The sequence below is a fragment of the Agelaius phoeniceus genome, chromosome 7 (genome assembly GCF_051311805.1).
Source record: "Agelaius phoeniceus isolate bAgePho1 chromosome 7, bAgePho1.hap1, whole genome shotgun sequence".
NCBI classification, from domain to species: Eukaryota; Metazoa; Chordata; class Aves; order Passeriformes; family Icteridae; genus Agelaius; species Agelaius phoeniceus.
Window position 1 is genome coordinate 43,095,877 of NC_135271.1, and position 27,659 is coordinate 43,123,535.

The 27,659-nt window shown below is 38.1% G+C and overlaps 1 protein-coding gene across 2 annotated transcripts in view; it reads right to left on the bottom strand.

Annotated features, from left to right (window-relative positions):
• DPP10 (dipeptidyl peptidase like 10) overlaps positions 1-27,659 on the bottom strand; it is a 438,065-nt gene that overhangs the window by 173,556 nt on the left and 236,850 nt on the right. For both annotated transcript variants that reach the window (XM_077181698.1, XM_054636515.2), the window contains exons 2-3: positions 23,815-23,929; positions 15,266-15,361 (exon numbers count right to left, since the gene is read on the bottom strand). In XM_077181698.1, coding sequence (XP_077037813.1) covers positions 15,266-15,361; positions 23,815-23,929 — 211 coding nt within the window. The remainder of the gene's footprint in view (positions 1-15,265; positions 15,362-23,814; positions 23,930-27,659) is intronic.

Sequence of the window (27,659 nt, forward strand, 5' to 3'; positions counted from 1 at the left end):
AGATGAAATTCATTCATATATAACACGTATATTCATACACCATATGTATATTCATAAATCAGCCTCAATGCAGCTTGTTCCTATTTTAAATAAAAGCATTTTAATCCATTCTCCAGTGGTGTTGAAGCACAACAAAAGCAAGAAAATCACAGACCAAATATAAATATATATTTATATTTATGTTTATATATATATTTTTATATATCCTGTTAGTGCAATTGATATATCATCCTCAAATTCCAAGCCAGAATCTGTAGTTAGGGCTGACAGCTCATCTGTTTCAGCACAACACAAGCCACTGAGATGGTCTTTTTCCATTTCACAGCTGCTTTAAAATAAGACAGAATGTCATCCTTAACTCTCAGTTTCTTCCCTTTGTCATTTCACATCACAGCTCTAATTTTATTTAAACATCCTCCTCTGCTGAGATTACATCTCTCCATTTGTTGCAATACAAATTAGAAAGATCCGTGCCAGCTCTCACCACTATCAGCAGAGTTCTCTCCTGGTGCCTTGATTAATTGCCCATTTTAACAGATGAAACAACAGAACTTAGAGTTTTGAGACTGTCTTTTGTTTGCATTAAGGGAGGAAATCTGTGTCCCCACAGAGACTTGCTCTTTTGCCATTACCATAATTACATGTTTTCAGACTAAACTATCATATCAGCACATCCACGCTGCTGCAGTGAAGGGTGTCAGGATTTTCATCAGCAGCTCTGCAGCCAGGTTGGACAGAGCCTGACTTCAGTCAGCAAGAGAAAATGTGAAACTCAATACACAAATACAAGAAGAAATTTCTCTAAATGTTGAAAAAACTCGTACTGGATAATACTAAACTGAAGACAAAAAGAAACAGAATCCATAAAACAGAGTTGAATGTGTCAGGCAGACACAACATCCAATAATAAAACTAAATTACACCCTAACCATAACCAGAAACATGCTCCCTCTTTCTGCCACACACTCTAGATGATGCATTTGGGACCATCACGGTCCCTCAGGCCAAGAGCAGGAAAAAAACAAAAACAAAACTAACTTCTGGGGATTCCAACTTGTGGCAAAGCTGAGCTGCAAATTTTACACTGTTTGTGAACAAGAATGAATATGAGAAGTATCATTACATCCTTATTGATCTTGCTCAGTTCTGAGATCCATCAACTGGAGTTTGAATGCAATTTGTGTTCCTCCAGCCCCAAATAACTCCTGTGGCTCATAGGGAAATTTCAGCCTTACAGAGGATTTGTCAGATGCCTGGGCACCTCCAAGTGTCACACATCAGGGAGAAGCAACTGAGATTAATATTAATAAGCTACTTTTAGGGAAAAGAAATAATCAGGTCTCTTTGGTCCAACTGATTCATCTTCTTTCCCTTTGTGCTGATCTTCTACACTTCCATGTCTCTTCAATTGCTTCACTGCTTTCAGTTCCCAGATGAACCTGCTGCATCTGCATCACCTTCAGTGTGAGTGACTTGCAGCAACAGCTCATCCTTGTTTTCCTCCAAGCCATTCACCCTCCTCTCAAGGGTTGTTTCCTGTTTGCCATCAGATTGAAGCACAGGATCCAGGGACAATTTATGTGTTTGCTGATGTTTGCTGTTCTCTGCTCACAACAAGAAGATTAAGGCAAGGCATAAGGAACACAGCTCTCCTGTCTATCTCAACTTCAGCCAGGTAAAACTTGATCTGAGGTTAACCTTGACATTGATCAATCAAGGGAAGAGATATTCAGCTGTCACCTAAAGGCAAGCAGGGAAAGAGAGAGACTGCCAGAAGGTAGATTACATATCTAAGAATTAGATGTGAGATGTCTTTAACTATCAATATGTCACAACGTGATTTCAACTGCACACAATACTCATATTTACAAGATTTCATGACAATGTGTCAGTCAACATCAAAGCATGCACAGAGCAACAGGGAACAGGGGAGAAATTCAGAAAAAAATTCTCTATCTCAACACTAAAGAATCTCTGCTTTCAACAACATCTCACATTTCCTTTAAGTGTTATAACTAATTGGAGTGTAGACTCTTCAAAGCATAAATGCATAACTCCCATTAGCACTAATGGAAGTTAGACACACTCATCAAAGGGAGAATATACTTCTATCTTTACAAAAGTAATCAGTGTGTCACAAAGCTGTATTTTTCTGAAGTTATCGTTTGCATGCTATGCAAGCTGAGTACAAAGGTTTGCATTAATTTAAATTCAGATTAAGCACTTAAAAAATATTTCTCCTTCACTGGAAGAACTGAATGCAGCAAATCAGTTTGCTATTATGTAAAAAAAATACATCACAAAATGCAGTAAAAATAATCACCTTTATAATTAAAGGCTGTCATGGTAAAATGCTTAAAAAAATCCATTATTGAAAGAACATTTCACTGCTGTTCTGGGAAAGATATAATCAGGCAATTCCTCTCTGTGGTGCTTTCTTTAACACCCTCCCAAAGAATCACTGTGAGTTCAGCCACCACAAACTCTTTTGCTATATCTTGATTATCTATCATTTTTTAGCAGGAGGATTTCTCTTATCATCTTTTGCAACAGGACAAGGGCTAATGTTTTGAAGCTAAAAGATGATCAGTTTAGATTAGAGGTAAGGAAGAAGTTTTTTACTCTTTTTACCAGAACAGGCTGCCCTGAGAGGCAGTGGCTGACCCATCCCTGGAGCCATTCAAGGCTGGATGGAGCTTGGAACAGCCTGATCTCATTGGAGACGTCCCTGCTCTCTGCAGGGGGGTGACCTAAAGGAATTTTAAAGGTCTCTGTCAACCATTCTGTGATTCTATGGACACACAGCTAATCGTGCCTTAATAAAGATGGTGAACTGATGGAGTTTTAAAATGACAAATCAAGTTCTTATTAACTTTTTCTTTTCATTTATTCAGTAAATTCTCCGACAAAGCATTAAGCTTTATCCATCCTTGAGAAGCAGGGAAGGAAAAGGCCATCAAGAGCTCTGAAGGAAAGCACAGGAGATCTTAGAGGTGCTTATCTCCCTTTTCTGACACTGTTTGTTCAGTAAGATTAATCTCCAAAAAGATCAGAGCCCAGTTCTTACTCCAGCACAGCCATCAACACTGTTTAATAAAAAAAAAAAGAACAAAACAAAACATAACAAAAACCTTCCTTGAAAAGGCAGGTAACAAACCATCTTTTCCTGCACATCAAACAGGTTTCCATGTGCTCTCAGCAGCACTGTCAAAGTCAGTGGCTGTTAACAGCCTCTCCACATCAGTTTCCTTATTTGCTAAAAAACCAAATCCTCTTCCTGACCCCTGAGCTCTTCACACTTGTCTAAATATTGACTCCAAAGCAAGGAACTCACTAAATTCCTTCACATCTTTGAAAGAAAAAAATGCTACTTTAAAAACTCTTATGTTTAAATTAGTTTATGTAAGCATCATAGTCAGTTGTGAGTGCTGAAAAATCAAGTCTTCCTGAAAAATCAAGATTTATACAAGTATTTCTTTTATCAATTCTACAAATATAACATTGTAAACTTATTCAGCAGAGGCATCACATTTACCAGAAATAACAAAAACTCGTAAGCATTTTTTAAGCTTTAATTAAAAATTAATATCTGTATGTTCTGACTTGATTTAAGCCCAAATTTCCTTTTTGAGTCACTGTAATAATGAAATATATTTTTAAAATATGACAGTGTGCTGAAGTTCACTACTAAAGGAATGAGTAGCTGCAGATACATCAATGCACTCTGAGTTACTGAATGGAGTTGCTTGAGAAGTTTTGCTCTGAAGGTTTTTATGGTTATTAAACAAACCAGGAAGCAGAGACTAAAGCAGATACTAGGTCAATCTCCACTCTAACTAAGAACTAAAATAACCTTCATCCAGCACATTACCAGTGTAGGGAATTAGGAAATGTCATGGTTTTCAGCAAAGGGACTCTCACAGAGCAGCCTGGAGTCAGGCTGTCAGTGATGCCTCTTTCCCACTCCCAGCTCTGCAAAGTCCTGCTCTCAGATAAAACCAAACCCTGCTTCAAATTCATTGTATTTCCTGGCCTTACCCAATCCAGAAAATCACCAAGCAAACAGAAAATAATTTATGTAAATTATTGAACATTCAGACTTGTTCAGTTTCATAATGAGGAATAAAATAAAACCCACTGTTAAATCAGAGTACATTTTAATCTAGAGGTGAGGCAATCAGTGGTTGTGTGTTGCAGTACCCAGGACAGACACATCCTAAACTCAAAAAGTGTCTGGTTAAAATTAATAAAAGATTATTTTGAAGATGGCAGTGAGTCAGAAAGGATTTAGTCCTGAAAGACATATTGTCTGCCTCTACTTCCACATGCAACTCATCCAACAATGATATGGCAATGGCAGCAACTCAAGTAAAAATTCATTTATCTTCACTTTCAGCTCTTTCTCTATACTCTTTGCCCTGATCTTAGCTAATTAGGTAAAAATACAATTTAACATTATAACTTCTGGAAGAATACAGCAGAACTGTTGCTGTTATTTCAAATATAGTAACATGCATGAGTTATTCAAGGTCTTCAGCAAGAAGTTTGAGTTTGAAATTGTTTTCAATTAACAATTTATCAAAATAAGAGCTCAGAAAATAGCTAGAGAAAAGGGCAGAGCATTTAAGAAGGGAGGAACATTTATGTAACATGTTACAAGACCATTTTAAATTGCTAAAAAAAGAAAACCTAACTTGCTGGAACAGTGAGTCCTTGCCTCTAGGAGGACAAGGTACAACACTGGGTATGAAAATGGAAAAAAAGATAAAAATTCATAGCTTACATAAATTTCATTACATGTGCAGTTGCCCAGAAAGCAAAGAATTAACATCTACCTTTGAGGCACCTCGTAACAGGAGCCCATTTCCATATCTCTCTACATCTGGAATCCATCAAGGATCAATGGAAATGCTGCAGATTATTATATTCACTCAGCAACAGATTCCATGAATGGAACATGACATCATAGTTTGGGAAATTTATAATGTGGTTTAATTTATAATATGGCTTAGAGCCTCCTTCTCTACATTGCCCATAGAGAGGAATAAATATTGGATAATGCAATCATTTTTATTCCAAATTAGAATAAATTGAAAACCTTATACTTCACTATTTTTTTAGTTAAAATATTCCTCAGAATTTCAAATAGAATATGTTGAAATACTTGTTTTTAAATGTTGAACTGTTCACTCCAATAATACATCATTTTTGCATGACTAAAATATTGTAGCCAAGTAATATCAAAGACATTAAAATAACAATGTCAAAATGAAATTATTATGCCAAAGATAAGATTTCGACATTCAAAATTGAAAATGACATTGTCCAAAATGTGAGAAAGCTGAAGCAAACTATCTAAACCTTCTTCACTAAGTTTATACAGAAAACACTCCTTCATACAAAACCTGCAAGTGAACATCAAAAAGTATCAGAAAACATTTCTAACAAATGTATCTGCAGCCAACCATACTCGTCACTCTGAATCTGACAGCTCAGTGACCTTTACAGTTGAGCTGTCTCAGCTGAGATCCTGATAATAAATTCATAATTATCTGAACCATCATTACAGAATGAACAGACCCAGTCTGGCAGACAAGACTCCAGGCCTGAGAAGAAACAAAGCTGCCTTTTGATCCCAGAGCCAGCTGCTCTAGGATGGGGTCAAAACCCACCTTTTGAAATTAGTCAACCTAATTCTCATGTAGTGCCAGCCCTGCAATAAAACAGATTCTCTTCCTTCATGTATTGCTATTGCTCACAATGACAACCCAAAAGTCCTGGGTTTTCACAGCCACAATTTTAAAGTGCTTCGAATTTTTATTTTCAAAGTGCAACTTACAGATTTGCAGAAAACTTTAGGCTTCCAAGTAGCTTTGGCTGAACTTAAAAATCAATATTCCACATGCAGAAGAAATTCAGTCAGTCCTATGCCTAAAGAATCAGTGCCTAAAGTAGGCTGCAAGTGCAGAAAGCACACTCTGCATCTCCCTTTGAGGCACAGTTAAATAAGATGGTCTGCATTCATCAAGGAAGTCTCAGCTATGGACACCCTTCTCAAAACTAAAGACGTGCTTTATCCCTGAGGAGAAAGATATCATGGGAAACACAGGAAAAAACTGGGTTCAAGTTAAATGACTCTTAGCATGGGAGGCTGATATCTAAATTCTGTCTAAATTTCTGATTGATTCTCCCATTCCCCTGTTTGAGTAATAGTTTTTTTACAAGGTGCCTGGAGTTTAATTTATCTCACTAAAGAGGCTCTGAGTTTGTACTGCAATATTAGTGGGTCAAAGCCAATCTATATTTACAGATGTGCAAAAACAATACATGGCTACTCTAATGATTACCAGCTACAAGTTTCTCACACAAATTGCCTATAAACTTTGTCAGATTGCAGCAACAAGCAAAGATCAATTTGCTCGGGGTTCCTCTCAACACTACAGTGCCACACAGAAAGTGTTGGGGACACATTGATTTCTACAGCAGTAAATTAAAAATGTAATTAAATCCAATTGTCAAAAATGTAATAATTTCAAGTTCATAGCACTGTTGTTCTCACTGCACTTCACACTTCATTGTGAGAATTGAACAGAACTGATGCACTTAATAGACCTTGAAAGAACCCCAAATACATGAGCTCAGTATATGTAGACAAATAAATCCAAACATTCTTTCCCAAAAATACTAAAACCTAAACATACTAAACCTACCCAAGTCCTTTTGCATCACACTGAAAGAGATAACAAGAAAAATTGTTCAAGTGCCAACCACATTTTCATAAGAAGAATAACCCTGTCCTGGCCAAAACAGACCAGGAAAATGGATGAATGAGTGGCCAATGTGAGTCAGTGTCTATGAAATCTGCCACAATGGAATCAGTTAAAGAGAGCAAACTAAAAAAGGACTAAAAGTGATATAAATTTATATGTATATATATCTTCATAGATACAAACGTGTTTAAAAATGCAATTTTTATGGATCCATTATGCAAACATTTGAGCTAGATAGAATGGTATAGAAAGCACTGGTTTTACTGCCTCTTAATCCAAGAAAAAACATGAATGGACAACAAAAATGTAAGGATTAGCAATGTAAAACTTTGGCTTTTAGAGATACTCACTTTAAGCACTGTACAGCTTACTTATCTGCCACAAAACACAATTGAGTGTTTGTTAAAGAATTGTCTAGAAAGAAAACCGACAAAAATTCAAGGATTTGGTTTAATCCATTTCCATAAAACCAAATCCTTGGTTTAATGGAAACCAGGCCAGCTGTGCTGCTGCTGCACATAGCTACAATTCCAGGTCATCCCCCTCCTGCACAGCACTCCTTTGAAGAAAATCCAACAGCTGATGAACAAATCAGAGCAGCCTTCAACGAGCCTTTAAGAAGGACCATGAAGCCAGCTGGAGGTATAAACAGCAGCTTCCAAAGGAAAAGTCAACAGGCCACCCCAAATCCATCCATCCCCTGGGGCAAGGGCTGCAGCTCCAGCTGGGCAATGGGTACACTTGGTGCTGGTGACAAGTGGGGAGAGCTGAACAAGCAGGCACAGGGTGGAAATATCACCCTTCACGTGTCCATGAGCCTGCTGGTGCACACAGATCCATCCCTGAGGTCTTTATGAGTAAGAAAAAACCATGTGGAGGTCTGGAGGGAGCTCACAAGTCTGCTGAGGAGCACCCACCATCTGTCACCATTCCAAAATGCTTCATCCACTGCTCAGCTCTGCTCATGCAACAGAAATATTCGCCCTGGGGGGCTGCTGCATGCTAGGAGTAATGATGTAGCACACTCAGTTTAGACCTGCTGATCACATTAAAGACTGCTGGCTTAGCCAGAAATGTGTTACTGAGGAAAGGCCTCCCTGTTCCACCAACATCACTATGGAAACTATGGGAATATTTAAACTTGCTCCTGCACTGCACTCAGGAGACTTTTGCTTCAACAAACAGGGAGAACTCAAATTTATTTAGTGTCTGGTCCTCTCTCCCAGGGGTTCACACTCAGAACTGATGTACTTAACCTTTCAGCATTAGGTTACTATCCAGAAATACTGATTAGAAAATGTAAATCATTCTGCTAATCTCTTTCAAAAGACACCTCGTGCAACAGATACACTCTCCCTGTGTAAATGTTTTCTAAGGATATTGATGTCTTTGTTAAATTCTTAATGCTTTGGGCTGTGGAATAAGTAAAAAATCAATAGGGACATAAATTTTAAGAAGGATTGCAATGATTAGCTGTGTTTTTGGCCATTGGTGGCAAAAGGTAGTTTGATCTCCCACCAGCTGGAATGTCTGATTTCATTTTTTCCTGACTTATGTCCCAGTCTCTGGATTTTGTCCCATACCTAGAGATTTCAACTAGCATGGAATCAGGCTACATCTCAAAATAAAATACAACTTGAAGTAAGTTGTTCCAAGAAGCAAGGACTCTTAAGGAAAATATATTTCAAGTATTCTGTGGAGGAAATACAACACACCTTGGAAAAATCAAAAACAAAATGTCAAAATAAAAAATGGCCAGAAAAAAAAATTTTGCAATCAGTAATGGTGATGCTTGAGAGAAAACAAGAGTCACAGGATATTGCAGAAGTCACAATAACACAATGTTGTCCTGGTGTACAAAGAATGTTGGTGAAGGAAGGGAGAAGTCATTTGCAGAATCCAGTGGTGACACAAGTTAATGGCCCTGAAGGCACAGCACTGTTTAATCCTTGTTCATGATCATTAACAGTGGCACCAGTATCGATGCAGCCAAAGGGATTAACTGATCTGAGCACAAACTACCCTGATCTGCTTCTGAGGAAGCAGAAATGTGGCACCTTGGGGCCATCAATTCCAGGAGAGCAGAAATGGGCACAGTCCCTGCAGCAGGTCCTGACAGTGCGGTGGGGCAGGGAGATCAGGTGAAACAGCCACTGAGTGACATTGTTTAAAGACTAGACCAGAGCCAAGAGGAAAATTACTGATTAAATCACCTCATTGTGGTACAAACGGTGGAAAAAAGAATTTTAATGAGGACAAAACACCAAACCAACCACCCACAAAAACTGAAACTAATGAGAAAATAAAAATTCTTCCTAAACCAAAATAGTCCATTGCTTGAGAAACCACAATTCCTGGAGCAAAGGACACCACAATGCACATTTTTCTTGGCACAGGGGTGGTACCTCCACAACCTTTCCCTGAATGACCAATTACCCACCCACAGCTGGCTCACAGAAATTCTTTAGCATCAGCACAAACACAGCCCCAAACTCCTCCATTCTGTTCCTTAATGAGAAAATTGAATCGCTCAATCTGCTTCACAAAAACATCGTTTAAATTCCTTTGTTTAAGAAGTTATTCTAATAAATCAGTGGAATGGTATCAATCAAGCCTTTTATTCCTCTTTTTAGCAGTTTCTGAGAGAACTATCAGCCAGCCTGGAGATGCTTTATGTATCTTCTCAAATTTTCTGGGCCTTTCCCAAACCATTGTCTTCAGACTTGGCAAAACTTGGGTGTGTATTTCACACAACTTGCTGGAGTTTTAGGAAAGAAGAATTTCGGCTGAAAGCCTCCAAAGATTGGAGTGCTATCTTAGGATTTTATTTTTTTTTTTACTTGTTCTTCCACAGGCTGCTTTTTGCAGCACAGAGAATCAAAGTGCAATCCCCCTCTGCTGCCTTTCAGAAATAAACTCTTCACAGAGAAGAGACAGCAAAACAACTCCCTGGCCTGGCTTCCAGCTCCAGGCTCTGCACAGACAGATTACAACAAAAAATGAAAGTTCTGTGCAGAGCTGGCACAGGTAACACTGAGCACACCCCTCTTCACTTCTGCCCAAGCTCCTGACAGAGCATTAGTTAATTAATTAATTAATTAATTAGCATCACAGCAAATTCACGAGCCCCTGCTACACCACCATGGCTCTCCTGCACCATGGCTGCATTCCAGCCTGGCCACTTCCCACTCCCATCTCATTTAGGGGACAGGGAATGAAATAACTCCACTCTTAACATCAATCCTGATTGCAAGGGTAGCACCAACACACACAGATGTGTAATTCTTAAAGAGGTGTTTCTTTGCTTCTGCAATCCAACTCCATTTCTGGAGCAGAATCTCTTCTCTTACTGCTCAGTGGTGGATTATTTCTTGCACTTGACCCATATCCATTGACAAACATCACAACACACTCACCTATGTGAAAACAAGTTTATCTCACACACAGGAGATGCTTCTTTTAAGAGGTGCCAAATGTTTTAAACCATATTTTTACTGCACAAAGTCGGCGTATGTGCTAGTGTGGAATCCAAGTGCTGTGCCTCCCAAACCACTTCCATTTCTATCATAAACCATTTAAAAGCAGTTTCCACCACCTTCATGCCAGGTTTCCCAGGCCCACTTTTTATTTTGTTTTTCAGGAGAGACAAGAGGCAAGAGAGACCCAAGGGAAGCTCCAGCTCCAGCAAAGGCCTCTGCCTGCACATTTCACTCCCCAGGTGACAAAGGCGGTGTGCAGCATGAGAAACGTGCCAGGGACAGCCACAGATGAAATTATGGGCAGACACTCTCTCAGTTGCTCTTTAAGGAAAGAAAACATGTTATGAGAAGCTGAAGTATTATTTCTTCAGCCAGGTAATATGTTTCCATGTAAACTATAATATACAGTCTACAAAACATGACCGTGAAACCATCGGTCAACTGGAAAGTAAAAATGCTACAAAATTATATTTTTTCCTTTTTTTTTTCATTTTAGAGACTACTGAAAAAATAAATGATCACAAAATAAATGTTAAGAGCAGAAAGATTTCCCCCCTAAACCAGTCCCATGGTTTCTCTGATGTTCAAAAAGGGGTGTCATCACCTGTTCTCTTTTCCCCTTGCTATATGAAAATAAAAGATGCACACATCAGAACCAGCAATTAATTAGCAAATGACAGTTTCTGCTGAGGCTAATACAGGAAACCCAGAAACACCATAAAAACACCAAAATAAAACAATTAAATAAAGTTAATGCAAAGGCTTGAGTTAAAAAAAACACCTGGTGTGAAAATATTTCTGACTTGGATGAAGTGGTTTATTATAATGTCCAAAGAAACACATTAAAACTGTAAAAGGGGAAGACACAAACAAAAAAAAAATTTGAACAATCTTTGCCTTGAAAATATATATGTTTATTAAAAAATTATTTGCTTTGAAAATTAAAACTGAACAGGGTGTGCCTGCTGGGACTGCTGGCACAACCTTGGATTTTATGGTGGAAAAGGTGATAAACCTAATTCCAAAACAGGGGTTTACAATAAGAGAAAACAAACACAAACACATACACACAAAAAACACACACACACAAAAACACCCACTCTTTATTAAAATATATGAAAAATCCTGTCACTGTGCTGGCTATGCACCCATCTGCCAGTGCCACCAAGGAGCCAGGGCACTCCATCATGTACAGGAAAGATTAGCAAAGAATGTCTGAACAGAAAAAAATGCAAGCAACTCATCTATTTGAAGAGGAATACACAAAAATATTCTGAATTTTATTGTCATTAACAGCTATAGCCCCTGAAAGAAGAGATGTAAATACAGACTTCAGTAAAAGAATGCAAATCTGTTGAGTCCTCAATATTTCCCAAAGGGCAGCACACACATTTCTAAGTAACTTGAGAGAAATTGGGAAAATATCCTGAAAAAATTCTTCCCTCTGCCCCAGTGAGCTGTCAGGTTCAACCTGACACATTCACATTCCTTATTCGCTGGCAGCATTTGAAACTCTTATTTCCTATTAGAAAACCTGAAGATCAATAATGCTACAGGAAGATGTACTCTTGTTTAAGGTCTCCAAAACAAACCAGACAACTGGAATGCCTTCTGAAATTAAACACTTTTCCAGCTAACAGGGATTGGACTGGTTAATGCTTGTGTGCACTCTCCACCATGTTCTTTTACACCCAAAGTAATCAGATTTAAAGCTGACAAAGCTTAGTGCCCTACTAAGTTACTTACAACAAAATTACTAGCTACCATCCCTATTTTCTTATTCTTTCTATGAAAATTCTTTCAAAGAGAAAAAAAAAATCCAAGTCAGGTTAAAAATATATATATATATATTGCCTTTGAAATAAACCAAAATAGAACAAAAAAAATGAAGGGAAGATAAATGTGGATATCTGCACAGGTACATCTTTACATACTATATAAAATGGGAATATATTTTGTCAGTTATAAGACTAGCTTATAGTGTTTCTTTTATTTTCTTCAGCAACTTCTGATTATCTCAGATAAAGACCAACATCTCCTCTGTACCTTTAGACATTTGCATAATTATTAACTTTGGTGGCAAGCCCATAAAATTGTGGACTCAGTTTCAAGCAGAAAAGGAAATGGACTGTAAAAAAAAATCTGCATTTAAGGGCTGCTCTTATTAAAGAGCATTCTAGAAATAGCTGCATGAGGATGGGGTTTGTAGTGGAGGAGATTCCAAACAAGGAAGAAATAATGCAAGATTGGAAGATAATGTCAGAGAAATGCAAAGATCAGTAGGGAAAGTTTCATTTAAGGGCAGCAGTTAAATCCCAGGCCTTACCTAAGGACACAGTGATTCATCCACCACTTGAAATCCTTCAATCTCTCTTTTTGTTTTTCTACAAAACATGCTCCAGACAGACCCTGAAGACACTGCTTACCGTAGGAGCCACTTTTCCATCTCTATTCCTACCCCTTCCCAGGAGGGAAAGATGATAAAACTTTCAGATGGATACAAATTATCCCATTCCAAGAGGAGCTAAAGGTAGTAAGTAGCTATTTATTTTCTGCTAAAATCATCCTGCTCAGAGTTCACTTATCCTGCCAATATCCAAAGAAAGTGCCAAATGCTCCCCTCCAGCTCCACAGTAATAAATCTGAAGTTATATATTTCATTTTCCATGCATATAATGCCATCACTGCAATGCCACAGTGCCAGGAAATAAAGACTTAAAAAATAAAAATAGAAGCAGGAAGCAGAAATGCTGCTTTGCAAGACTATTCCTTGGGGTTTTTTATTGCCCAAGATATTGGTTATCATTAACTATACTGGCTATTTAAAAAAAATAAAAAAATAAAAAAAAAATCCCAAAACCTATACATATTTTTTCTGTGTTTATCAAAAATACTAAACAATTCATAATTCCTTAATTACCCCCACTATTTCTTTATTTCTAATACACACACATACTCTGATAAACAAAATGTCCTTTCTTGCCTCCTTTTTTTTTTGTACTATTGAACTTCATTGTTTCTTTGGCCAATAAACTCAGGAGAACAGCTGAGTTTAATGTAAAAAGCTTAGAAGTTTTCACACTGACTCAGAAAACCATCATTGCAGAAAGACTGCATATTAGTACCAGGGTACTATTAATAAAACACAGGGCTCTTCTCTAATAAAGAGCATTTCTAATATTCTTTTCAAGAGATGGAGAAGTTCATACCTGTACAATCTCATAGCTTTTAGACTAGATTGCTTACAACAATTTTTTGCATGATACAAATTATATTTTTGCATGATGCTAATAAAATTCTCTTTCACTGTAGGAGCTTTTTAAGATGGATTTTGAAGACCACAGGGAAAACCTGTATCCAAGCAAGGGTTTAGCATCAAATTCTGCATTTCTTTTTTACCACATCTGGAAAACTCATAAAAGAAGCTTTGCTGTTATTACAGGCTGTAGAAGAGAGTTAAGAAATACAATTATCTACATGTTTTATAGCTTCACCAATATTTAATGTAGCTCCATCCGCAACCTTTTAGTTTTATTGTCCTGGGATTTGAAATTAGGACCATTTTTATGCATAGAATATTATGCACATGTTATGAGGAACTACTAGAGCTCTTAGGAGAATAATCTCATGGATTTTTTAAGTAAGAAGAGTAATAGATGGAACCAGCATAATGATGTTCTTCCACTATGTACTTATCTGCTTTTAGTTACCCCTTTAGTTTACAATACTGGGTCTGGGATACCTTTATTTGACAATTAGGAGCAGGGTTTTTCAGATAGGGTAGGGTCAGAAGCAGCTGTTTTGTGAATTTAACAGAGAACAGAAAATTGAAAACCTGCTTTTATGATTTCATTAGCAAAAACACAAGAAACTGCTCCTCTTGGCAACAGAACTGTTCCAGCTTTACCCAGTATCAATTTTGTTTTTTTTTTATTTTTGCACTGACTGCAGACAGAAACCAGTCCCAAGAAGAAACTAAGGGCAACTCAGCAGAGGTGAGAGGAAACTAAAATGAGTGTCCCTTCTCTTAGCACTAAACTAATGGCTAACAAATAACACCAGGGCAGGTGCTGAAAAAAAAAAAAAAAAAGATTGACCATACTTTTCTCCTTTTTATGCTTTTTCTTTTAAATGCACTTATGTTTATTATGCCCACTTCATTCTTCAGAGTATATCACAAAGCAATAATTCAATCACACAGCTCCCTGCTAAGTAAAGCAGTTCTAGTTATAGCTGAATGCCAAAGGTGATATAATGGAGCATTATTTCCATGCAAGGTCATTCTGAATTTACACACACAGCCACAGCCTGCCAGACCCCTGCCTTGCACAGAGCACTCCACAACAGTTTTGTCTTGCTCAGTTTTGCACAAATCCTGTTGTAATTCCTTTGATACAGCTGCTACTGCACTGCCTGTACATTTCTTACAGAGAGAAAGTGAACAAGGCATGGAAACAAGAGAAAAGGAAGTCAATGAGTTGAAAAAAGAGTTTGAATTAGTTTTCCTTAATTACATTAAAACTGCCTAATTTTTTGAGAACTCTGTATGCCATGCATACGTTTAATAAATTAGAATACTAAATACAATTTGTAGTCATCAGAAAATGACTATGACTGTACAGATATTGAAATATTCAAGTCTTTTCTAGATGCAAAGAGAACCAGTTCCCAGACCTCAAAGTTCAGATATTAAGAGTTGATTTTCCTGTGAATCCACAAACAAGGTCCAGTTCTTAAATACAATTCTTCATCATTGCTTCCAACTGAGTCAGGAGCATGAACAGATAATTTTAATGGGTTTCTACTAGACAGACCTTTAAAATTAGAAAGCTACTTCAAAAATTAATGAAAGAGACGTGATTCAGAGCAACAAGGAAAACTGGGACCCTGGCCAATTTCAAGAGGGTTTGAAATTTTAACTGATTTTATTTTTTTTTTCCTCAGTGACTGGATAATATCATTCAAGACTTAAAATTTTTACCTAGTTTCAAATTAAGTGAGAGCTTATAAACTTACCATTAATCCATTTGGCTTCTGGATTATGAACGATGAACTCTTTTCTGAAGAGATCTTCCAAGGATAATCTGTTTTCTGATGAATTTGCAAGTTCATCTAAAATAAACACAACAAGATCATTTTAGATAAAGATTGGAGACAATATATTGTATTGTTCTCAAAACACTGGAATTATAGAACCATGGAAACAATACTTTTACTTGTTATAAAAAAAAATAAGAGCAAGGTATCGTTTCTGTTTAGTAAAGCTTCAGGAAACAAAGAATTGGTACCTTTTGGACAGGAAAACTACAGGATTTAGTGTTTGGCTATTTATTATATTGGGACTTTCAGAGCAAAACTCTTCCTTACCACTGCCCCACACCACAAAAAATTACAAACAACACCAAAATTTCCTGACAGCCAAAGGATGTTGGCCACATTGAGTACCATACACTGAGAGAAACTAGATAAAAAATTCCTGCAAGTAAATTTGGAACCAACTTCACCTATTCAACAAATTAAAATAAAATTTTAAAAAAATTTACATGCACATTTCATAGCCTGTGCTTGCTTTCTAGTGACATGAAAAACATAATTTGGTTAGCAGCCTTGTGTTTGTCCCAAACATGACCCAGGAATATTGTGCTCCTGAACATTAGCCAACATTGACTTACAAAACCAAACAAAATAAACCAAAATTATTTTCCTGCTTCTAAAATCATCTCCACACTTCAGAAAACTAAAAAAGAAGCTCTGCTAAATATCAGTGTTCTTGTGCTGGAAGCTATAAAAATAAGTAATGAAGATTTCAGTAGTGAAGATTCAATAGTGAACTGCTGCACTAACAGTGGTAATGTTGAACCACTGCTATTACAGCAAAAGTTTTAGTGTCAAAAGACAAACCCACCAAGTTTCCAAGCAATGATCTCTGGCAGCAGCTTGCACCTCACCTGACTGCTTTAGGCTCTTTAGGACAGCAGCTGCCAAAAGCTGTGCTGGTTGTTGCCTCTGCAAAAAGATGCACCTGTGCACTTCCCACACAACCAGCCCAATGCCCTGCCAGGTTTTTAAAATAATTTTGTGTTCTTGGGCAGGTTACCATAAATTATTGCACTCTTTCTCTTCTCTATGAGCTTTTCTTTCCTTCTCCTTTGTGGTAGGCAGATTTTGTCCTTACTGGTATTAAACAGTGCTCTGGTGACAGACACATACAAAGAGAGTATCTGCCATCACAGCAGTCAAGCATCTTTGTTATCTTTGTGTCAACTCATGATGTTACCAGGACATTTTTAACAAAGAAATTTGCTTTTTAAAGGTCATATCCTGTCATACATTTTGGATGAAAATGTGACCCTTCAAAGAGAATGAATTCAATCAATAGTTTTGTTATTGGTCTTTATTCAGCCAAATTTCTCAATTAGAGGGCCAGCAGAAAGCCTGCTGGAATCAGCAGCAATATGGTATTTTTGCCTTTAAATGTCAACACTGCCTGCTGCAGCCACTTCAGCTGATATTAATAAAGGTGCATCCTTGGTGTCCTGAAAAGAAACTCCCTTTTAATGCACATGATGAATTTACAATAGACACAAGGCCATCCCAGCTGCTCACTCCCCAGCTCTGCTGCTTTTTGCATGTTGCTCCCTGCCAGGTGGCAGCAGGGCTCTGGGAAGCACTGACCCACTGCAATCAACTCTCCTTGCACTTCATGTCTTGTAAGGATCCTCCCTCATAAGACAAACATTCTAATCCTTAAATAAGCTTTTTTCCCCTCTTCCTACCTTCCAGGAATCAAAATAGTCTGTTTAGGTTTGTTTTTATTTTTCATCTGCCAGTCCAGCATGGCACACAACATTCCACTTGCAGTCTTACTGGGGCTTTACAGCAGAGCAACATTATCTCTCTTGATTTATACCTAATCCCTCTGTTTACACATTGTGGGACCTTGTTAGCTCCTGCTCCTGCCACACACTGTGTTTTATCCTCAAAGTGAGCACATGTTGTTATGTGTGCTCTGTTCAGCTCCACAAACACCTTCCTGTGTCTTCAGAACGCTGCTTCTGACTTAGTACCAGACACTGGGCTCTCCTCATGCTCATTATCCCCTTTCTCCACAGCCTTGTTGACAGCCTTACCCTCCACAAGCTGTTTTCCATCACCTGTTTGGATTCCACACACCCTGGTCCTGATGCTGTTTGTAATTCCAAACGTGTTCCCCTCCTAACCTTACCTGAGTCTGTTTCCACTCATTGTGGCCCTTTATTTCCTGCCACTTTGCCAACTAGCAATGAAGCTCACACAAGCTGTTATGCTGTCAAAGATTGCCTTACCTATGACAGATTTTTTTCCAACTGCTTAAATAAAAATCACTAAAACAATATATCAGCTGAGTACAGAGAGGCTATTAGAGAAGAAAGGAACACCAGCTCTGCTCTCTGTTTGCTATCACATCCCTGGCAAGAAATCTCAATATAAATTGGATTTTAAAGTAAGTTTTAAATTATGGTTTGCATTTATCAACTGAAAAAAATGGCATCTTCAAGCAACTTTATAAGATGTTTTAGAAGTGGGTTTTTTTTTCTTAATGGTAAATTTTAACCAAATCAGAGTCCTGTTTGTAACCCTTAACTCCACCTTTGTTCTCTGTCAACATCTCAGATGTTTATCTATATAGATGTTAACATCTAGATGTTTATCTATAACAGGATGAATTACACATCCTGGGAACCCTCAAAACAGCTGTGGGTTCATCTCTATTGAGCAAATTAGTTGTACCCCACCACATTTATACTTAGAGGCAGGGCAGAACAGGAGGGGTGGCCCTCTGTGCCAGGGACCAGCTGGGATGGATGGATGGATTGGATGGATTGGATGGATGGATGGATGGATGGATGGGTGGATGGAATGGATGGATGGAATGGATGGATGGATGGATGGATGGATGGATGGATGGATGGATGGATGGATGGATGGATGGATGGATGGATGGGGTGACCTGACCTTATGGTCAGGATTAAAGAGGGCACAGGGACAGGTGACATGATTGTCTCCTTGGTGGCTGCTACAGGCCGCCCCAGCTGGGAGAGCAAGGGCAGTGTCCTCACATCCACAAGCCCTGGTCCCTGTGGGTGACTTTGGCCACCCCAATATCTCCTGGGGGACAGCACAGCAGGGCATAACCAACCCAGAAGGTTCCTGGAATGCATTGTTGGTAACTCTTCTCCAAGTGACAAGGACATGGACCCCCTGGAGCAGGTCCAGAGGAGGCCACAAAGATGCCCAGGGGGCTGCAGCATCTCTGCTATGGAGACGGGGAGGTTTGAGACTGCTCAGCCTGGAGAAGAGAAGGCTCCAGCAAGACCTTAGGGCACCTTCCAATACCTAAGAGGGCTCCAAGAAAGCTGGAGAGGGACTTTTGGGCAGTCATGGAGTGACAGGATGAGGGGAAATTGCTTTAAACTGAAAGAGAGCAGGTTTAGATTGGGTGTCAGGAAGAAATTCTTCCCTGTGAGAGAGGAGAGGTCCTGGCACAGGATGCCCAGGGAAGCTTTGGCTGCCCCATCCCTGGAAATGCTCAAACCAGGACAGAGCTTGGAGCCACCTGGGATAGTGGAAAGTGTCCCTGCCCATGGCAGGGGGGTTGGAATGAGATGATCTTTAAGGTCCTTTCCAACCCAAACTAATCTCTGATTCCATTTTAAAGACTTCTTTTTACTACTTTGCATTATTACATTACAAAATAGCCTAATATCTCTTTTTCATTCCCCTGTAAATTTTATTGAATTATTCCTTAAAGGAATGATATTTCCAATGTTCTCATGCTATTTACCACAGATTTCTGTATTTTGGTCTGAAATTATATATATATATATATATATAATGTCTATATGTGCAGCAAATGACACAGATTACAGAGACACAAACAAAATCAAATGCTAAAGACTAAATGACTACTTCTTAATTGTACATCCAATTAAAAAGAGTTCCAATACTGGCATGTATTAATTCAAAGTGACAAACCTGTTTATGCTTGCTAAACTAGAAGGCTCCAAAACTTGAAATTAATGGCCTTGCTACTTTTCACGAGTTTATAGGATATTATTTTTGCAGGTTAAATATAGTCTAAACACCTCCTAAAATTTGCCTTCTAACTTAGCAAATAAAACTAATAATTATGTACTGTAGTATGCCATTAACTGAAACTCCCTACTGACTTTGCTGTGGAAAAAAAAGGTTTTATGCTCGAAATTAGGATAAAGGCTTGATGTTAAATGCCATCTGAAAAGTGGAAAAACACTTTCACTAGTAAACTGCATGCAAGCTAGCAGGTGTAACTGGGAATTAGCATAGCTCACTTTGTGTTATCGTGACAAAGGAAGAAAACTTGCCAGAAAATTGTTGGATATCAAAACCTGCCTGCCAATTTACACTAGGTACAGGGAGTCTATACAGAATTGAATAGAAACCTGAAAATTCTTGCACTGAATATCCACCAATGGAAAACAAAATAAAGAATAGTAGTTTGCTTTCTTTTCCTTTAAGATTAGTATGAGAGAGGGTATGGAGAGGTTGATCCTAACCCTGAACAGTTTATCTACTGGACATAATGCAAATAGATTCTCTTCCCAGAGCTTGATTTTACTCAACCCTTTCCACAAAAAGTCTTTTTCTGACCATTTGTCTGACCTAAATGTTTTCTAAAGTAATTTTTCTGAAAAAGTGTCTTTTTATTTCTGTCATGTGTGAGTTTTCCTTGAATCTCTGATTAGGCAGGTGCCCCTTTGCTCAACAGCAAGTGCACACATCAGCAGGCATGGTTTAAATACCAACATCAATATCTCAGTAATCAAGTCCTAGAAAAAGCATTTGAGTCTCCTACACCTTCAGAAACTGTAAGTTAACATGAAGGTAGAAATACTGACAGTCCCAAAAGGAAAAAACCAGCTTTAAGTATTGTGGCAAAACACCTGTACAGGGGAGGCCAAATCCATACAACTCTTAGGCTGTTTTTAAATGGTTTTTCATATAAACCTTTAAGCTGCTAATACTTTCAATTGAACATTTGTCAGTTTTGAGATAGAGATCAACAGTGGCTCATCAGATAGGTCTTCACATAATTCCTACAATGTGGAACATACTGTCATGATGCAAAGCAAGAACAAGCTGATTCAAAGGCAGGAATGATTTAAAGGCACTGATATCTAAAAATCTACCCAAGACTATTTCAGTATATGCAGGTGTGAGATGAAACCTCAAAAGCATAAAATAGAATAAAAGCAGCAGAAGAAAGCTGCCTGTGTTATATTTATACTGACATACAAACCAAATGATGGCATCTCATGGATGTCTCTGCACTGGCCACTGATTCCCAATATAAAGATATATTTATAAGATTATTTTCAAGGTATTTTATTTTGTTTTCTCTTAAATATTTCTCCAGTCTACTCCAAATCCACTCCAAATATTAAACAAAACTCACTAGGTTGATAGTGCAGTTGCCCCAGAGGACAGACTGTTTCCTGTTCTGAAACTTGCAAGTTTTTCCACTCCAGCCCTCTGCTTTAACAAGGGCAACTTCATTCTTTGGCATTTCTATGCACTTTCTTTATCACTGCACTTTTCTAATTTTGAAGAAAACCATCAGGGATATTTGCCTGCAAGCCTTCTACTTCCAGGTAAGGAGCACTGTAGCAATTTCCACTTGCTGGGAGCAGTGGGGTCTATTTAATGTGCTCTTTAGTCCATGGGGGCTCACAGAGAGTTCCTGAGCCCCAACAAGTGGCTACTGGGCTGAGTTCATTCACACTCTGCCACTAATGTTTTATACCACTGGGTTATTTGCTCTTCCACTTTTTTCATCTCTTTGTTGAGAAGACTCAGACATTTATAAAGATTCTGAGTATTATCATAGATTAAAAGCAAGATGAAATGATCAGAAATGTTACTAAGATTGTTGGCACAAAACATTTACTCAAACCACAAACATAATTGTAACACAGAGTTTTCATATATGAACAAAAGCCAATATACTAATAGGTCAAAATACATCTCTTATTTCAACAGAGATCCTGCTTAATATTGTATAGTCAACTTATATTTCATGTGATAAAAGATAATACAAAAAAGAAAATCAAGAATTTCCTTTTAGTTTTAACATAATTTCTATCTTTAGTGGAAGCTAAAGCCTCTTTGAGGCTTTTTGCAAATGAATTGCACTTTCTTTTAAAAACATGCTATCCCATATGGAAGCATTGGTCCCTCTATGAAAAGGCAGGAAAGCTGTTGCTCAAAATTTGAGAGAAGTCAAATGACAGCTGTTAGTGCACACAGACCTAAGAGTTTCTTACATTGTGGACAAAACAATGTGTAAATAATTACAGGCAAAAGAGTTCACTGCTGTTGTGTTTGGCATATCAGTAAGTACACTTTTGCCTCCAAAAAACACCAGTGAAACAATCATGCTTCTGAGCCATAACCATCTGAAATTATCATCATTTCCATAAAAAGAAGCAGCATGATGTACAGTGTTTAGGGGAATTTACATGAAATCTAAGAAGCACCCATCCATACAGGCAGAACTAAATAGGGAGAGAACTCTCTGATGCTCAAAATAGTACTGGAAATGAACACTGAAACATCCCAGGGTAACAAAGGACATTTACACTGAATATCTTCATTCAGACCTGCTATATTTTATGAGAAGGATTTTCAAAGCTAAATATTTATAATAACAAATTAGCATCAATTTGGAACTGAGCACTTCACAATAGCCAGATGTGAGGGGGGGGTCTCTACTTTTTTCCTCTCCTCAAATACTGAACATCCCACAGTGATCTTAAAACATATTCATGAGAAATTAGTGTCAGCTATAATGCTTAGAGTAACAAAATATCTGCTTCCCAAACCACTAATAATTCATAATAATCAAACAAATTAATAATGAAAGTAAAGGGGGAGCAGCAATGATTGGGGCCAAAACAGGGCAATTATCTATCCTACAATGCACCTCAAAGCTTTCCATGGTGAGCATTTCCATGCCACAGGAAAGCCCAGTTTTGCAGACCTAGACTGTTCTGGGAGAAAGGTTTTCATTTCTATCAAGCTTCACAGTCTCTATGGGATATCTCAGAGCATCTGAGCTGACAGAACTCGTTTTCACTTGCATGACTTCAGCTGAAATGTAGGTCCCAGCTTACACAAGTTTTCAACCAAGATCTCTGGATTTTGAAACAGCCTCAGAGATGTTGCAATTCACTGTGCTTTTTTAACATATTTTTTTAAAAAAGTTAACATTCCCCTAAGTTGTTTATTCTGCTTCCATGAGTGCCTTCAAGGACTTCAGTTTTTGTTTTACATCATTAATAATTCTATATAGATATAAGAGCCACAACTGAAAGTTATTATTGTAGGTTCCAGCAAACACTTGATATTTTATAAGTCTTCAAAAAAAGGGAAACATCCTCCTTGAAACAAAAAACAGTCTTCTGTCTTAGAGTGTACTAGGATACACTACCATGTGCTCTCAAAATCTTATTTTTCTTATTCCCTGAAGAAGGCTCCTATTCACTGAGACTACAGCAGCACAACTTTGCTTTTATTTTTCTCAACTTGATCTAAGTGGAAATAAGCAAACAGTTATTTTGCACAGCACCCTGCATAAGGAGTAGGTATTTCTACAAAACAGAGGAAGCAGACTATCCATAGTGCTCCTGCCTTCTCTTTCCAGCTGCCTCATGCCCTCTGACAAGCAAAGCTTTTTGATCCTTTTCCATTTAGCCTCACCACCTTCCTCTAAAGCAGCAGCACTGTGCTGCTGTACTTGCTCATGCACAGCTTCCCTCGGTGATTTCATCTCGTGGCCAAACAGCCTGGAACCATTATTTAGTGAAAAGAGCTTCATTAATTTTATGGTTTACACAAACTTGAATGGCAGAATATTTGCAGACCAATATTTACTATCCAGGCCTGCCATGCAAATCAGGTACTTTACACTCCAACTTTAAAACTGGCAAAAGGATTCAAAGTTTGGGGTTTTTTTTAAACTTGTGGAGTGTTTTCTCTTTTTACCTACTTCTTCTTGCCCTCACCCTTTTTTTTTCCTGTGACTGAGCAATTACTTTCCCTTTGTTGTTTCAGAAAGAGAGAAAAGGGAAGGAGCTTGTGCATGTACAGGTGGAAGATCCATGTTCATGATTCAGAGAGAAGTTGCATTCTCAGAATCAGTTTTCCATGGAATACAATTTTCTCTTAGCTCATCTCTGAATCTGTAAATACACGAAAAACCAACAACAAACTCTTGAAGTCAGCTCACACCTGCTGAGGCTCACAAGGATTGCTATAACCCCCTCAAGCCACACACAACCCTAAGGATTGCCAACCCCAAATATTGCCAACCCCAAATATTTCTGCTTCGCGAGGCCTCCAGCAGCTCCCGGGTCCCTACAGCACCAAATTTACAACAGTCACAAGTTAAGAATGCTTAAAGGCAAGAGACACTTCAATATCCATTGCTTTATGACTGCATTATGAACCACAGACCTTTAATAAGATCAAATAAAGAAGAAGGTTACCTGGGGTTAAAAGAATGACTGACATGGTGATGAGAGAACAAACAACTAGAATCACCAGCAGCGCAATGGCAATTCCCTTCCAGTTCCTCTGCGGAGGGCTGTTACTTCCAAGTTCCTACAGGAATGGAAAAAAATGAAATAAAAGGAAAAGACCACGTTTCTCAAACATACATTTCCAGAACTATTAGCAACAGGAAAATTGCTCTGTGCACGCTCATAATGTGCAGGGGAGGTGATCATGGTCCCTCCCTTCTCCGCAGTACACAGAGTCATCCAAAGGTGTGCAACTCTCATGCTTTTTTAATAGATTTTTTTCTTCTTTTTTTTAATATATATGTAATTTTGTACCCCTAAGAGACAATCAAATGATCTTATGCAAGCTGTCCAAAATACAACTGGTGTTAAAATGTCCTGAACATAAACTTCAGGACAATATCAACTCGCAGTTTATAAGATAATTACAGAAATGAAATGTAGCAATTTACTGTAATTCCACCTAACATGGTATGGACCATAAAGGTTTAAATACACATCCTTTTTAATGCACACTATTAAACTTATTTGTAATAGAAAGCATTAGCAAAACTGCCTGAGGCTGCAACTATTCCATCTGAAGCTACAAGCTCTTTTTCTCTATGCAGTAGATCAACTGTAAACTGCTCCCCTATTAGTTATAAAAAAACAACAGTAGCTTATAACAAATGTTAAATGAATGCTTCTGTAAGTACCAGTGCACTTAAGCCTCCACCCTCTGTGCTTACACATTTAACTCCTGCCAGGCACCATTTACATATTTTCAATCCCAGCCATGTATTGCCCACGTTCATGGTACAGTTTGAGACCAAACAGCACATGAACAGCTAACAACACAATGACAAAACTAGTGCAATTGTTTCTTACAACCCCAACCCTCCCTCACAGAAAACACTATTTTTTCTATCTAGAATTGGCAAGCAGAAGTATTTCTCTACCACAATGACACATGCCTTTAGTTAGTAATAATTTTATTTAATAAACAATTATTATTAATAATAATTAATTATCAAGTAATTTTTTTTCTAGGATAAATGCTTTTATTTTATTTTGCTATAAGTAATTGCTATGGTAGGATTGCAAAAAAAAAATCCAAAAACCACCTCCTGTTATGTTTTACAAGTTCCAAAAGCATGGTAAAATTTTTTCACATACACATTATTTCATTTTGTATTTCTGAGTCATAATGAGTGTGAAATGGGTAAGTCTTAACAGAGAGTGGCAATTTTCTTGTGCCTTCTTGGCTCACATGCACCTCTTCAGCATCACACATCACCCACAGCAGCAACTGTGTCTTTAACTTTTTCACGTTGTTTTTTTAACTCCTTGCCAGTTCATTTCTACCTATAAAAGACACCTTCTCTCCCTGGTCCTCTTTTCCAGAAAATAAAAGGGGAATTGCCCAACACAGGCTCTGAGCAATCCCACGGGGAATTCTCCCAGCAGCCCTCAGCACATCACAGCTCCCAGCCAGGAATGTCCCCACTTCTGCCCACGGGACACATTGTGCTGCCCAGCCTTCCTGAGATTGCTCATTTTTGAGATTTTTACTCTCACCAGAGTGGCAGAGCAGCCATTCTGTCTCCTCAGGGCAGCTCCTACCATGGCTTCAGCACCCAGGCGGAAGAAATGGTGTCAACAGGAACTCCTGGCATCCATCTCCTTTCTCCACCCCATTGCCCCTGATTCCCAACCACTTCCAAGCCTGCCTGCTTCCCTCATTTCCCTTCCTCCCTTGTGAAATGCCAATTACCACAAACTCTGTGGCCTTAGACACAGGTTCTTCAAGGCCTGCATGACTGCTTCACCAGCCCTTTGGGGATCCCTAGGGGATGAGCATCACCCAGGTTATGAGCCCCAAGTGGTTCCATCCTCTCTGGACAGCCCTGGCCATGGGACATTGCAGGGATGCACAGCTTTTCCACAAAAATAGAGAATTTCTGCATCCTGCAGGTGAACTCAGATCCAAGCTATGATTTTCCCTTAAGTAAGAATTCTTTTAAAGTGTTACTAGCACAGTCTAGGAAACACAAACTTATTCTAAGCATCACAGTGTTAGCCTTATTTAAATGACATCTGACAGAGTCCAGTTTAAGACAGGAACTAGAAGCTCACAGAACCAAGTGCTGGTGAGAGAACTTTAGTTTCCCTCAGAGCATTGTGAAACCCTATTCCAAAGAACTGACTTAAAATGACAGAAGCTGGACAACTTGATGAATGTGCCAAAGCTTCTAAAAAATGTACCAAGTCCTTATTACTCACGAGGTTCTGCTCTTCAGACATGAATATTGTTCAGTTTCTAAAAATAAAGCTTCATTTTAAATACTTCTGCAAATTTGTGCAAGGAGAATACCAAAGAGATGAATCAAGTACTGAGCATGCAAAGCTTACAGTGAGAAAGAAGAGAGTTTCTAGCTAGCTGAAGGTTTGGGGAATGACATAAAAAGAAGGGCTTGTCTGAAATTAAGATATTCGGTTTTAATATTTGGATAAAAGTTGTATCAAATTATTATTTTAGAAATTATGAAAGGCCATTATGATGTTTTGATATTGAGTGACAACATTCTTGTAAGACATTTATGAAGTTACTGTATACAAACAATATTAGAAAATTGAAATATTATAAATATTGATGAAATATGAAGAAAAATTGAAATGAAATGAAATGAAACATTGGAAAAATTACTATAATGAAGTGAACTCATAGCACAGTCTGCATCGAGGGCATCTCCAATTAACTTTTTTGATGCTAACCAATGCAACTCTTGCTGTAACCTACAAAGTTTTAAAACAGTGGAAGCTGCAGTCCTTCAACAATATAATATTTTTAGCCTCGTGCTGCTTTGAAATGGCCATAAGCAAAAGGCAGTCAAAGGGATCTTTGGGCTGTGTATCAGTGGCAAGGCAGAAGCTGTGATTTCTGAGTGTGACAAGAAGATAGAGCCCTTCAACAGGAAACATCACAGAGAGCCATACAATGAGAAGCTTTTGACAACATGTAGTTTCCCCATAACTATCTGCTAACTGGCACATAACAACAATGCAGACACAGATTTAAGGATTTAATCTCCTAAACAGGCTCTTTTATTAATGTGGTTTGAAAAAATACCAGCTCTTGAATATGGTGGTTTATATATAACACTACCTATAATGTTATTATAGATTTTACAGTCTAACTCTAATGAATCAGAAAATGGCTGTGCAAAGAATAATACAATTGCAAGTTTTCTCATTATTTATAGCAGCTTTTTACAAACCATTTAATTGCATTGTTGCCAAAAACAATCCTCAAGTAATACATATTTCTGAAAGTAATTTGTGACTGAATAATACCTTACTAAAACACAGCTACAAAGAGAAAAATGAAACTCTTCTTACACAAAAAACCCCTGTACACCAACTTTAGAGGTTCAAATGGCTGCTGCTGCCAAATGCTGGGGACCACATTTACCAAGAGCCTGCAAGCACTCACCATCAGGGATCTCAATGCCTGCAACCAAAGGACAAAGCCTAAAGTCCCTGCTCTGTGATTGTCTCCATCCAGCTTCTGTTGAAAAGACCCCTAAAAGACTGGTCTTAAAAAAGAATGCACCATATGTGTGATACAGCACCACAGAGGCTGCAAATCCTCAACCAAAAGAAAGGCTAAATTAACCAAAAGAAAGGCCAAAGTAACCAAAAGAAAGGCTAAAGTAGCCAAAAGAAAGGCTAAAGTAGCCAAAAGAAAGGCTAAAGTAACCAAAAGAAAGGCCAAAGTAACCAAAAGAAAGGCCAAAGTAACCAAAAGAAAGGCTAAACCAAAAACCTGCAGG